A 15,092-nucleotide genomic window follows, 5' to 3' on the forward strand; every position below is an offset into this window, starting at 1 on the left:
CGGTCTCGGCGGTGAGCAGGCCAAGTAGTGGCCCCTCGGGGTCGGTCGAATGCAGTTCCCCGCGCTTCGGAAGGGTTCGGTTCCGGAACGAGCTCAAGTGGCTTTCCTGGCCTTCTCATCTGACGTTCGTGCCCCTTGAGTTTCCACTCTGCGGACCCGCACTCCTTAGCGGCCGCTGTAATCGCCCTGCTTCCCCCGTGCATGGCGTCAACTGGCCCCGTTAGCGTGGCATCTCACTGGGTGTCAGGGTTTGCTAGGCGTTGCGAAGCGAAAGCCCCACTGCTCTATTCAGTCCCATCTGTCCCTCCCATCCCCCCTTCCCGCCCCCGCTGCACAATTTGGCTCCAGCCAAGCCTTGAGGTCAGACGGCACCCTCTACCTTTAGCGAGAGGCCAGCCGAGGTTCTTCTGGGATTGAGGGGCTGGGTTGCAGGGCTCAGGAGCCCTGGCTGACAGGTCCCAGGTATGCTTCCTGTGACCTTGGGCAAACCCTTCACCTTTCCTCAATTGTGAGAAAGACAAAACCCATAGACCAGAAAGTGTGGTTGAAGAGAGAAAAGTCTTGACCCTTCTTTATCACAAAGTTCAGTTCCCATTTAGCTGAGCTACACTGGAGGCCCAGCGTGGGCTCTAGGGACAGGGGCCCAGGAAAATACACAGAGATAGACTATTCTCCAGGAAAGGAAAAACAGCTCTAAGAGAACTGACCTGTGATCTTGTCACAGCAAGTCTAATCCTGGGGCTGGTGGCCTGGGGGCCCAGTGGTTCAGCCACCTGCCTTGAAAGCACAAGGTCCCAAGTTCAATCCCATACCAAAAAAATCATGGGGGTGGGAGGCTGGTAGGGGAGGGATTGTACCTTTCAGGGAAAGGTGCCAGATCTCTGAGGGACCCTGTCATGATCTGGCTTGTATTTCTGGCTTGCAAGTAGGAGTAGCAGGTGAAGCTCTGGAAAGATATGGTCAAGTGGTAGGAAGGCTGGGATGGCGGGTGGCTATATTTGTCATCACCAACCCTGGGCTATGATCAGCCAGCCCTGCCTTGGGAAATACGCTGGTGGCTGTGGAGCCATAGAAAAGGAGAAAAGGCTGGTGTGTCTCAAGTCGGTGGGGTGTGGCCACAGAGTTGGTGCCCTGTGGATTCGCTAACCTTCAGGGCCTTGTCATCATCCCATGTCCTGCTATGCCCCTCAGGTAAGACTGTCTGTCCTCCTATTACATCTTCTAGAACCCCTGGGGATGCAGAATCCTGGAGGAAGTAGTTGGGCTCACTTTCCACATTTCATATTCATTATTTGTTTATTGAGCCACCCACCCAACACATTTTGGGACCCTTACTGGGTGCTATTAGCATTTAGGGGGCACAGCAAAGAACTAAATGAGTGCTTAGACTCTGGCATAGCCTGAACTTGAGAAAGTGCTGGCTGAAGGGAAAATGAGAAGCAGCAGAAGTCAGAAAACACTTTTCTCCCAGCTTCAAGAAAGCCTGTACTGGTCTCTGAAAGCATAGACTAGCAGCCTCCTGGGCTCTGCTCACAGGGATACTTGGGGCACAGATACCTGGCAGTAGCAGAGCCTACCCGTGGAAAGTGTTGAGGCCAGAAGACTTTCCGGAGGATATAGCCAGCCTAGTGTCAGGTACCACCTTTGTGCATCTCCTAGGCAGGTGGTTCCCCCTCCCCAAGCTCATTGCAGAGGAGCATGGGGCAAGTTCTTGCTGCATCTTGGGTAAGGAGAGCTTTATGATTCCTCATAGAGATGACCAGGAGCTTCCCTAGTAAAAAAACAACTCATGCTCCCTGCAGAGCCGTGCCGCCAAGCTCTTCTCAGTACCCCATCACAGTCTTGCTATGCTAGGAATTTTTTTTTTTTAACTCTTATTTCGTGTCGTAGAGATTTTTCATTTTATGATTCTGGGGATCAAACCCAAGTTCTCTTGCATATTATGTAAATGTTTTATACTGAGCTACATCCCTAGCCTGTGTTTTATAGGACATTAATAATGAATGTTATAAAAGTTAACATGAAATAAAAATAACTTATGGGCCATTGGTGGCCTGTTATCTCAACACATGGGAGGCTGAGAAAGGAGGATTTTGAGTTTAAGGCCAGACCAGCCTGGACTATTTAGTAGTAAGACCTTGTCTCAAGCATCACCTTTTCCAGTGAAACTCAAAAAATGTATGTTTGTAGAAATGACTAAGTTCCAAAATTAACAGAAGAAATTGTTTTTCTTTAGTGTGGGGACATGGCCAAGGACTAAATGGTTAACCTATAGGGCAAAAGTACCCGGGCTCTCTGAGGAGTGAATGGTTAAATAAGTTTAGATGGTGAAGCATGCTGTGTCTGACCATTGTCCTTCCCTTTTCCTCAGCAAACTGCCTAGCCTTGAGACAGTTCCTTGCATAAACTGCTTTTTTCCTGTTTTTCCTCTTATGCTGAGATTCTAAATAAAAACTGTTACCTGGGAGTGTCCTTTACACTGGGTGTTCTCTGTAGAGATGGCCCCTCTGGGACAAGTCTCGTCTCCTGACTACTGTAATTTTTCCATCCTCTGTGCCACCACAGTTACACATTGTGACACTTTCAGTACTGAGGATTGGACCCAGGGTATTCACACTGAGCTACATCCCCAGCCTTTTTTCTTTTTTATTTTGAGATAGGATCTGGATAAGTTGCCCAAGTGGGACTCAAACTTGTGATCTTTCTGCCTTTGCCTCCCAGTCCTGGGATAATGAGTGTATACCACACTGTGGAGCCAAAGGAAACTTTTGTGTAATCCAAAGCCTTGTATTTAGACTTTATTTTCAAAGACAGTTGAGCTCCTTTGGAGCCAGTGACAGCTGGTATGTGCAAAGATTTGGGTTTTATTACTTTTTTTTTTGTACGGGGGATTGAGCTCAGGACCTCATGCTTGCCAGGCAGGTGCTGTGCCACTAAGCTACATCCCTGGCCAGGTTTTGAGTTTTGGTAATTACTTATTAGCCACGGGACCTGCAATTTGGGTCACAGGTGGCAAGGGTTCTGCCTCCTGCACCATTATAGTGTGATGTGGCTGTCCAGTAGAGAAGCTCTGGGAATGTTAGGGCCACATACTCAGAGGCATTGCACGAAGCTCGGTCCACCACACCTTTAAAACTTGTCTGAGGGCCAGGGATTTGGCCCAGTGGTGGTGTCACCTGTCTCTCAAGTGCAGTCTTGAGTTTGATCCCCAGTACCAAAAATTTAAAAATTAAAAATAAATAAAATTGATCTGAAGAACTTTGCAGACCATCACCCTGGAGAGACATATGTGAACATTGTCCCTGATGATGAAGCACTGTGGGTACCCACACTCTAAACAGCTACCACCAGAGTGAGGTCTGGACACATTGAGAATTTTTATCTTGTGTCTTAGAACTTGGTGCTCTAGTGAGCCTTCTCCATGACTTGGGACTCCGTTGTATCCGTATCTTATTTGGCCCTGCAGCCTCAAAAGTACCTCGGTGATCTTAGGTACCCCAGCTTCCAGAAGATGACGTTCTCAGCCCCTGTGGGTTAGGGCTTTCCCAGCTTTGCCCACATCTGGGAAGCATGACTGGCCAATTGATGTCTTTTTGGTCTTCCTGGCCATTGGGCCAGAAGAGCAGTGTCACAGCCTGGGAGCCTCTTGCAGGCATTGGGCAAGCCTGACTTTTTCTTGGCAGTGCCTTCATGCTCTCCTCATTGGTCTTGGCAAACCTGCCTTCCTACCATTCAGCGTGATGAGTGTGGTCATCTCTAAAGAGAGACAACTGGATATTTTCCACTCCTGTAAGGGACCCAGTCCTCATGCCCTCCCCTTATAGAGTGACTAGTTCTGAGCCTAATCATGAGACACAGACCAGGATACTGCAGGACCAGGGCAAACAGGGAAGGTGAAAAGAGATGCCATTGTGCACACCTGTCTCTTAGGTGGGGCAGGGGTGCCCATCTCAGGAGTCATTCATTTATTTCCATGTGTGTAGATGCACATATTCTGTGTGCAGGCAAGAAACAATGAGATGGATTTGCTTTCCAGCAGAAGTTGATTCTACAGTTTTGAAGTCTGTCCTTCTGTAAGTCTGATGTGCTGCTTGTCTGACCCACTGTCCTTCTACTTGCTGTGGAAAGGATAGAATTGGGTCCTCCTTATTCCTGCTTCTGCTTCCCCAGAGCCAGAGGGTCCAGGCACTCTGACTTCTTGAGTGACAGGGTGAACATTTACCTCAAAAGGCAAAAAGTTATTTATTTTCTAGGTGTTTTGTTTGTTCATTTGTTTGGTTAGTTGGTTTGTTTTGCAATACCTTGAACCCAAGGCCTTTGCACTGAGCTATATCCCCAGCCCTTTGTATTTTTTATTTCGAGACAGGGTCCTACTATGTTGCTAAATGGCCCAGGTTGGGCTTGAACTTGCAATCCTTCCAGTTCAGCCTCCCAGAGTGTTGAGATTATGGATGTGTACCACCTTGCCCAGATTTTAGATGATCTTCATGGGGTTTTACTGAAGAAGGGCTTAAGGCAGAGTCTTATGTACTTCAGGCTGGCCTCGAACTTGCTGTGTAACCCAGGCTAGCCTTGACCTCAGGATCCTCATGCCTCAACCTCCTGAGTGCCAGGATTACAGGCCTGTGCCACCACGTCCAGCTCAATCTTTGTGTTTTTAGCAAATGCAAATATTGGGGTCCCGCTGAGCATAGTGGCACATTCCTGTAATCTCAGCACTTGGGAGACTGAGGCAAGAGGATTGCTGTGAGTTCGAGACCAGCCTGAACTTCATAGTGAGACCTTGTCTAAAAAAAAAAAAAAGATTGTACTCCTTATGAGGCTCAGTGGATGATCAGAGCTTCCCTAGCTAGCTGACCACTGGAAAGACTATAAGATCACTGTTAGTGGAAAGGAATAGTGAAACAAACAAAAACCAAAGCATTGGGCTGGGGATCTGGCTCAGAGATTCCACCACCTGCCTCGCAAGCGCAAGGGCCCGAGTCTGATCCCCGGTAATAAAAAACAAAAAAACAAAACAAACAAAGCATTGAAATCCTTTTTAAGACAAGCTTTAATTTAACTTAATTTTTGTTTTGTGCTGGGGATCAAACTCAGGCCCTTGCACTTGCAAGGCAGGCGGCAGCACCACTAAGCTAAATCCCCGGCTCTTAAGACAAGCTTTAACTTTAACTGAAGTTAACATCTGTCCATGCTGTGAGTACTGTGGAGTGAAGATATACAGGGCCTTTTAGCATCCAGCCGGGACCCTGTCCTGTACAGGGAGATTTGGTGCATGTCATGTGAGAATTTGGTGATGTGGTTTGTGCTCTGACCCTGCCTGTATGTTTTTGGATTGCAGGCGAGCCCATACCTTAACTGTGTTGTTCATCCTCACCTGTGCACTGGGCTATGTGACTCTCCTGGAAGAAACACCTCAGGACACAGCCTATAACACCAAGAGGTAACTGGTGTCTGGCATGGAGGGTGGGTTGTCCTTATTGTCCTCAGGTTGCCAGGGCTCCTTGCCTCCTGCTTGTGTTTCTGAGGTATCAACTGTCAGAGGTACCCTTGGAGCCACATGGTGTTCCCTGCCCAGGAATGGTCACTAGGACCCTGGCCACAGCTTGCACTGCAGAGACAGGAATGTGCTCTAGCACCTCCTGGGTGGCCCTCTGAGCTGGCGCTGTTCTAGAGTGGCATTGATACTAACATTTTAAAAATATTTAAACCACTTCAGGACGCCAGGTGGATATCCAGTGGCCACCTGTGACTTCACTTCCCAGGATTCTCTGCACCAGACCAGTCACGAGGGTGGTCCTTGCCTGGATTGCATGGTCCCTGGCGCTGTTCTCTAGTGTATGACACAGCTGACTCTAGAGTTCATTTGTTTGTTCTGAGTTTTCTGAACATCAGACTGATCTCTCTTGTTGCTCCTCTGGTCCTTAGCCTAGGTGCTTTCTGCTATCAGGGACTATCTGATGCTGTGGTGGGGACAGAGGTGGAGCAATGTGCCCAAGGCCCATCAAGGCAAGGGCCACGAGGCAGCCTTGTTTTGTGGCCCCCAGGCTTGTGGGATGTGGTCGGTCAGAAGCTCTGAGCCAGCACTTTGCTTTTGAACAGCGAGGGCTTTAGTGTCTGTCGTGAAGATTAGGTAGCATTGTCAGTGGGTGTGATGTGGACATATGGGTGTGGTTGGGACACCCCTCTAGGGATCAGTGATCTGTGAGGGCAGCTGTACCACACTGCACTTCACCATGAGTGTGGTAAGCTTGGGGACATGAGGTGCTTAACTGTCTGTCCACCCACAGTGGACCTAACAAAGCTCACATCCTTGGTAAACCAGGGCTTCTGGTGCAGAGTTACTGTCAGACTGCACGAGAGCAGCCACTCCTCCGGACCTCTGCCCTTTCCTTTCCTGATTGCTCCTGGCCTGTGCTCTCTGGATTTTCCTCCCAGCTGCCAGTCAGCTTTATTGGCTCTTCCTGTTTTTCCTGTATCTTAGGTACCAGATTGCTCAGAGGCCCGTTCCATCTGTTATGTCCAGCCATTCTGAGCCTCATCTGCAGGCACACCTGGCCATTTTTCTTTCTCAGACCGGCCCTGAGTTGTAGGTAGCCAGTAGTGGATGAGGAGTCTATATTACCTCAGCCCCAGCTCCAGCTTTGCTGCACTGTTGCCTCTTGAGGGGCCACTTGGGGTGGACAGTGGTGTGCAGGCAGGGATGCTGTCAGCAGGAGCCTACATCTGCCCAGAGGGCTTTGAGAGCTGAGTTTTCCTGTGAATTCATCTCTTTGCCTTGGACATGGAGACATCTGTAGCATCTGCTGAGTATAACGGAAAGAAGAGTCCTAAGAGGAAGGACTTGGCCACACCTCAAGAAGAGTTTTCTAGGGGCAAGGGATGTAGTTTAGGCCCTGGGTTCAATACCTAGTACCAAAAATAACAACAAAAGAAGTTTTCCATGAGGCAAGTGAAATTGGTCAGAGATGTGCAGTTCCAATGTCACTGGGCAAAAATTGTCACAGGAAGAAGAAGTTACCCCTCCCCTGAAGATCCAGCTATGATCAGGATGTCCTGGGAAAGCCTCTAAGGATGCCACCAGATCCCTGCCAGATGAGTCACCAAGCCAAGCCCTGCCCCAGTCCCTGTCATCAGCACTGGGAAGACCAGAGCTGGAGGAGCCAGGGGCTCTTAACCCCACGGCTGTTGTGGCCCTATGTAAGCATAGTCCCCCTGCCGTCCCCCAGGGGATCTTGGGCACTTTTCACCTCCGAAGTCTGTATTTTGGGGACACTGGACATCTGTTTGTATACTTGCTGCTCTCCCCATTCCTCTTCAAGAGCATGAAGGACCTATCCCTGCTGCTGTAATTCTAAGGGTGAGGCCTGGAACCTGCTCTTGGCTCCTGTTAGGAGACTGGTCACCTCAGGTCACACTGCTCTGTCACCAGTGCTGCTGTCTTTTCCAAAGAAGTCACCATGGGTGCATCTGTCCTGGCTCCATTCTCACCACTTGCTGTGGACCCCCAGACTTCACACTGGAAACCTTTGGCAGCCCGGTGTCTCCTGCCCAGTTGCTCAGAGCACCTGGAGGTTTCACATAGAGAAAGACTTATTTTTGTCATACTGGGGATCAAACCGAGGGCCTCACACATATCAAGAAAGTGCTCTACCACTGAGGTATGCCCAAGATTTTTTTTCACAATACTGGGGATTGAACTAAGAGCCATTGCAGAGTGACATCATCATCCCCCCCGCTTTTAATCTTTCATTCTGAAACAGGGTCTAAGTAAGTTGCCCAGGTGTCTTTTTTTTTTAACTGGGGATTGAACTCAAGACCTTGCAATTTACATGCAGTTGCAGCACCACTAAGCCATATTCCTGGCCTTTTTGTTTTTTAATGAAAAAAATTTTAATAAAATAAGAGAATAATAATAGTTAATACATTGTGTATTGTTATCTCCAAAGTAGTTACTTACAGTACAAGACATAAACCAAAAGGATTCTTAAAAAAAGAAGCAAACAGGTGATAATGTAAGTTTCTTTTCAATAATTCAAGATAAACTAATAGTATAAATGAAACAAATTAGCATATGTATTAAAATATTTTTGAAACAACTTAGGTAATTTGGTAAAGTATTTGAACATCTCTTTACGTCCTATTTATGTTTTCTGTTTTTATTTGTATATTTTTATAAATTTTGTGTTACTTATGTAGGAGAAACTATGTGATGCTTGAGCTTGTGTGTCTGACTTATTTCACTTAACATTAAGTTCTCAGGTTGCATCCATTTACCTATAAGTGCTTCAGATTTTATCTTTATGGAAGCATAGTACTCAACGGGTTTGATCCCCGTGGTGTACAAATACTATAATATCCTTACCCATTCGTCTGTTGTTGGACATACACCCTGTTTCCAAGATCTACCTGTTATATAACTTGTGCTGCTATAAACATGGGTGTACATGTATTCCTGTAATATAATGACTTTAGCTCTCTTGGGAAGATACCTAGGAAGGGCATGATAGCTGAGCCAAATGGAATTTCTATTTTTAGGTTTTTGAGGAATCTCCACACTGATTTCCAGAATGGTTGTACCACTTTGCATTCCCACCAACAATGCAGAAGAGTTTTTCCCCACATCCTCTCCAGAACTTGTTATTAGATTTTTGACAGTGACGTTCTTTCTGGGGTAAATTGGTATCTCAGTGTAGTTTTTTTTGTTTTTTGTTGTTCGTTTGTTTTGGTACAGGAGATCGAACTCAGGACCTTGCACTTGTGAGGCTAAACACCCAGTGCCTGGTCCCTCCATGTACTTTTTTTTTGTTTTTTTGAGACAGGGTCTCACTATGTAGTTGAGACTGACCTAGAACTCGGGACCTTGCTTGCACTTGCAAGGCAGGCTTCGGCACCCCTGAGCTTGGTCCCCAGTGATGTACTTTTTTTTTTTTTTTTGGTACCAGGAATTGAACTTGGGTCTTTGTGCTTGCAAGGCAGGCCACCAAACCGCTGAGCTAAATCCCCAGCCCAACAGTATTTTGGTTTTGGTTTTGGTACCGGGGATTGAACTCGGGCCCTTGCAGTTGCAAGGCAGGCAGCGGAACCACTGAGCCAAATCCCTGGCCCTCAGTTGCCCATTTTTTTGACTGCGTCTTTTATTTGGGGGGGGGTCTAATTTTTTTGAGTTCTCTATATATTCTTGACCTTAGTCCTCTACCCATGGAAAAGCTGGTAAAAGTATTTTTCTCTTTCGTAGGTTGTTTCTGTACTCTGATATAATTATTTGTTGATTCTTGGTGGGCTTGAACTTGTGATCCTTCTGCCTCAGTTTGCCAGAGTGCTGAGATTACAGTGTGTGCCACTATCCCTGGCTCCAAGAATTTTTAAAATTTATACATAACAGACAGATAAGGGCCAGGATTTGGCTCAGTGTTTCTGTCGCCTGCCTCGCTAGCACAAGGACCCAAGTTCGATCCCTAGTACCAAAAAAACCAAACAAACAAACAAACATACAGATAAATAGATAGTTTTTTTTTGTTTTTGTTTTTTTTTGTACCTGGAATCAAACTCAGGACCTTGTGCTTGCAAGGCCGGTGGCAGAACCACTGAGCTAAATCCCCGGCCCTAATATGTATATTTTTAAAGTTAAAAATTTGGGAAACAAATTTGTTTTCATTAAGCTTTTTAATTTAAGCTTCTATATAATTTTTCTTTTTATGGATTTACTGGTTTGGTACTTGATTTTCAGTGTGTTTTTTTTTTTTGTGGATTTATTTATTTATTTATTTATTTTAATGACAGGATCTCGCTTTGTACTTCAAGCTGGCCCTGAACTATGTAGCCCAGTTTGGCCAAGAACTCACTGCAGTCCTCCTTCCTCAGCCTCCCGAGGGCTGGGATTACAGGTGTACACCACTGTACCCGGCACTTTTTCTGGATCTTTAAAACCGTTTCGTCATATAGCCCAATTGGCCTTGGACTTGCTATATAGCCTAAAGGTATGGTTCATGTGTTCTTACAGATGTGCACACATATGTGCCCACCACAAAGTGGTGACATGGAGCATTTTCTTTGCCAGCTGGCCCAGGCCTGTGCTACAGACATTGCCCTTGGCCTCAGTAGCACAGGTCTCGCTGTGTCATGCTTTGTAGAAGTAGGGCTGTTGTGTGTCCTCCCATGTCTGCATCTTCCCTGCAGAATGGTGGCCATGTGCCAGTGTGTGTCTCTGGGTGGACATGTACATTCAGCCTTCGTTTATCTGTGTGACCTTGCGGGAGAGGACAGGTTTTTCTTACCCTCATATTTATTTAATTTTTTATTGCATTTGCAAATTTAGTAAACTAGACCTCTGTACACATTGTAATCATATCAAACACATATTTACACACATTTAAATGTGAATAAAGTATCGATTATTTTTTGCCTATCTATAATAACAGTCAGATGTGGTATTATACACTTGTAATCCCAGCATTTAGGGGACTGAGGCAGGAGTATTGCTGTGAGTTTGAGGACAGTCTGGGCTACATAGTGAATCCAAGGCTTGTTTCTTTTTTTGTTTTAGAGACAGGGTCTCACTATGTAGTTGAAACTGACCTGGACCTTAGTAGCCCAGGCTAGTCTCAAACTCACAGTGATCCTCCTGCCTCAGCCTCCCGAGGGCTGGGATTACAGACATGTGCCACCACACCTGGCTCCAAGGCTTGTCTGAACTATATAGCTAGACCCTATTTCAGAAAACAAAAAGTCGAGTACACACTGTGATGATAGCACTGGACAGGAACAGTGCAGGGGCCGACACTATCAGCCTCAGTAATCCTGAGACAGGGTTCATGATGCAGAGCAGACCCCCACAGGAACACACTGGTCTGTGAGTGATGGGCCAGGCTATGTAGCAGGTGGGGGAACACAGCTGGGTGTCCACATGTTTACTTACTCTAACTACATTCACAGAGCTTTCCAAGATGGTTTATAAATTGGCCTACAACCACTGTGGAAATCAATATGGAGATACCTCAGAAAACTAGGATTAGAGGTCCCATTTGACCCAGCCATCCCTCTGCTGGGTATCTTTCCAAAAGAATTAAAAGGATCATATCACAGCGATATATGCTCACCTATGTTTATAGCAGCACAGTTTGTAATAGCTAAAACTTGAAAACAGACCGATTGCCCATCAACTGGATAAAAATGATGTGGTTTTTTTATAAAATAGAGTACTACTCAGCCACAAAGAATGAGAAACTAAAGACATAACTAAATGGATGCAAATTGAGGCCATACTCTTAAGTGAAATTAATAAGACACACGTGTAAATACTGAATAGTTTCTCTGGTGTGAAAGACTAAAAGTGTAAATAAGGTTCAAATTGTATAACTGATAATGTGAAATTAGGCCAGGGATTTAGCTCAGTGGTGACACCGCCTGCCTTGCAAGTGTAAAGACACGAGTTCAATCCCCAGTACCAAAAAAAAAAAACAAAAAAGAAATAGGAAGAAAAGATTTAAAGGAATAGGAGAAGTGGGAAGAATAGGGGAAAGGAAAGAAGGGAAAAGAAAAAATATGAGAAAAGGAAAAAATGGAAACAAAGTCTTTATAAATAGGGAAGGGTGAAGGGGAGGGCAGGGGAATGGGGATAAAATAAGAAACAAGACACATCGTGTAAAGGTGCAGGATCCCAGTGATGGAGGTGACTGTGCTGTATGCCTAAAAAGTACCAAGAAACTTAGTGAAAATACATACAATACATGCATTGGCCTAACTGCAGAATTATACGTCCTCTCAAGGAGAACACAGTGAGATGGCCCTGCACTTGGTGGTGACTGCTGAGCTGTGCCAGGGACACCAGCACAGGAAAAGCAGTGGCGAGTGGGATTTCATTAAAATTAATATTGATGCTTTGTAAAAACACAGTAAGTGGAAAGACAAGCTGCAAATTATTTGTAAACACATATCTGATAAAGGACTTACATTCCAAATATGCCAAAAACTCTTAAAGCAGACTAATAAGAGAAAAAAACAATTAAAAATTGGACAACCTAGTTGTTGTAGTAAGTGCCTGTAGTTCCAGCAGTTCTGGAGGCTGATACAGAAGGATTCACTTGAGCCCAGTTGTGAGACAATCTGGGCAACATAGCAAAATCCTGTTCCCCCAAAAAAGAAATTATTTATATTAAGAAAATTAAAACTAGCAGAATACCTAAACAGATGCCTCACCAAGGAGAATACACATTAGGGAATTGCAAATTAAAAACCATAAGATACTGTACCACTACATTTGTTGGAAGAGCTGAATTTAAACAGCAGACACACTGGCAGGAATGGGAAACAGCAGCTCAGGCTGCTCAAAGGGAGAAGTAATGTGGCCGCGGTGGGAGGCAGCTTGTGTCCTGCAAGCCGTGTGTGCTCTTACTGTGTGATCCAGTTTCAGGCACCTGGGTTTCTCCAGCTGGAATAAACTGATGTCCACATGAAAACCACATGTGAGTGTTCACGCAGCTTGTATGTAATCAGCAAAAAGCAGAAGCAACCAAGGTGCCCTGCAGTGAGTGCCACGGAAGCTACAGTTTGCATGTTCTGTTCAGCAGTAGGAAGAGGATCTCTCACTCTGTGTGCTGTGTGGCTCCTGTGTTCTGGAGGAGGAAAGGCAGATTGTGGAAAGCACAGTGGCTTCAGGAAAAGGGAGAGAGGAACAGGCAGAGCTTGGGGCATTTTTATGACAGCAGAGCTGCTCATTCTGCTGGTGCAGTGGTGGAGATGTGACATGATGTGTTTGTCAAACTGTAGACTAACACAGTGAACCCTCCTGCGAGGCTTGCTGGGGTCCCCAGAAAGTAGGCAGACTGTTCAGAGAATGTCTCTTGCAACCGCACTGAGACTTTGCTGAAGCCCTGGGAGGTGCTTCATGGCTCTGGGGATGGCAGGATCTGTAAGGCCAGGCAAGGGAGCTGCACAGAGCTGCATGCTGGCTGGTGGTGCTGCACCCACCAGGTGTGGGGGACAGTTGCCCTTGCCATGCTTATGGTTGTGTGGTGGGTGCTGGAAATTTGTGGGACTACAGCCGTCGAGGGGCAGGGGTCTGAATGACCCATGTGGTTGGTGATCAGCAAGAGCACAGGTGTAGCTTAATGAAAATACAGATGGATATATGGTGAAATATGTGTAATATTTCAGCTTTCTCTATGTGTGGGTTCTGAATCTTTGGATTCTACCAATTTTGGAAATATTTTGGGGGGAATGCATCTATTCTACACAAGTATAGTCTTTCTATCCCTGAATAATACATTGTAACAAGGGCTACAGTGTGTTGGAAATTAAAAGTAATCTGGGTGATTTAAAGTACAGGGTAAGATTTCCTAGGCTACATGCAAATACTGTATTGTTTCATATAAGGGTCTTGGGTCTCCTTGGATTTGGTATCTTCAGGGCATCCTGAAACCTACCCCTCACAAATATTTGGGACAGTTGTATAGCAGAGGCATCCATTAGTAAAGTGCAGGCAGGTGTGTTGCTCTCTGTGACTTGAGGACTTGCAGCCAACCACAGCTGAGTGGCAATTAGTGCACCCAGCAACCAAATCTTGGCCTCTGATGTTCTCCAGTAGAGGGCCAGGGCACCTTGGAGAAGCGGCAGGTTCCTGGGCTGGGGCAGGAAGTGCCTAAGATGAGCCTGGAGCTTCCTATGGTGCCTGAAAGTCAGGAACTCAGAAAAACACACAAAGCCCCACAATGATGGGTCATGACAAAGCAGTACCAGAGCCAAACAAAAGAGCCCCCACGATCAAAGCTGGAACAGTTGGGAGCAACAAAATCAGTAGTGTTGGAACATAGTCAAGTATAAAATAAACATCCATGAGTCCATGCTGATATTAGTGATTAAGTCCATTGTTTGGGGAGAAGTGACAGATGTCCCATGTGCAATTCCAAGTGACCTCCATAGACACTGCACCCTGGGGAGCAGGAATGTAGGTCCCCACCCTCAACACATGACTGCACACCACACCAACCCCTTCCAGTGAGTGAGGCAGGGGCTGCTGTGCAGACCAGGGAGACAGTTAGGTGCTCACGGTCAACAACAACAGTCACAGCCCTGTGGACAGTGGGGACTCTGGATGACATGATGAGAGGATGTGCTTGCTGCCCTTGAGGTTTCCTCCCTATGCCCCACCGCCCTGTGTAATCATGAGGAAAACAGCAGACAAATGTGTACAGTGGAGATCCTGCAACACAGATGCCCAGGTTCTCAGAAACAGGAGAATCAGAGCCTCTGTCTCTCCTTTGAGGTGCTGCAGAAGCTGAGGACTGAATGTCTTGGGGTCCTGGATGGGAAGCTGGGGCCAAAAAGGACATCGGGGAAAGCTGAAGAGATAGAAGCATTGACTGTTCAAAAAGCATAGTAGTTCTCCTTTTAAGTTACTCCTTTACCCAACTGCACCCTGGTACTTAAGTTCTTAAGTAAAATGTGCAGGTCTTCCCTAGTATTAAGTTCTTATAAATTGGCCATAAAAAGTCACCACAGACATGGGATGTATAGCCCCAGAGACCTTACATGATACAGCTGAGTGTGGCTGAGGACCAAGATGGCTCTAGGCAGGTGGGACATAGATTTCTGTTAGGGCCTCAGGCAGCAGCCTCCCTTGGTCAGCATCCTCTTCCCCAGGGAAGGGCAAATGTGCCAGGCCTATGTCCAGCTCCCTGCAGTAGCCCTGCCTGGTGCCAACCCCACCTCCCACCCTGCTTGAGACTGCAGTGATAGGCATATGCCTGGTCTGAGCTGAACACCAGGGCTCTGCTCCTGTCCTGGCAGCGGTAGTGTGGAAACCTAGGGCTTGTGGAGCCTGGACCAGAAAATCACAGCTGCTCCTGGGACCACAAATGCCCAGCGGGGTTGGTAACGTTAAAACTGGGCCAAGGCTGAGCACATGATCCCAGCACTCTGGGAGGATGACAGGAGGATCACAAGTCCAAGCCCAGCCTTGGCGACTTAGTGAGACTGTGTCTCAAAAGTAAGAAAAGGTGATGCAGCTCAGTGCAAAATCCCCGGGTTCCACCCGTAGTATCACGAAAACATCAAAAGGAAATTAAAAAAAAAAAAAAAAAAAAACCTGCCCT

At 46.4% G+C, this 15,092-nt stretch overlaps 1 protein-coding gene across 1 annotated transcript in view; it reads left to right on the forward strand.

Moving 5' to 3' along the window:
* Nucleotides 1–49: 49 nt before the first annotated feature.
* Nucleotides 50–15,092, forward strand: part of Ptdss2 (phosphatidylserine synthase 2) — a 28,273-nt gene continuing 13,230 nt past the window's right edge. Inside the window, exons 1-3 of the mRNA XM_033764760.1 lie at nucleotides 50–124; nucleotides 386–462; nucleotides 5,342–5,443. Of these exons, the coding sequence (XP_033620651.1) occupies nucleotides 50–124; nucleotides 386–462; nucleotides 5,342–5,443 (254 nt within the window). The remainder of the gene's footprint in view (nucleotides 125–385; nucleotides 463–5,341; nucleotides 5,444–15,092) is intronic.

The sequence above is a fragment of the Fukomys damarensis genome, unplaced genomic scaffold (assembly GCF_012274545.1).
Source record: "Fukomys damarensis isolate Sample0158 unplaced genomic scaffold, DMR_v1.0_HiC HiC_scaffold_16, whole genome shotgun sequence".
Taxonomy (NCBI): Eukaryota; Metazoa; Chordata; class Mammalia; order Rodentia; family Bathyergidae; genus Fukomys; species Fukomys damarensis.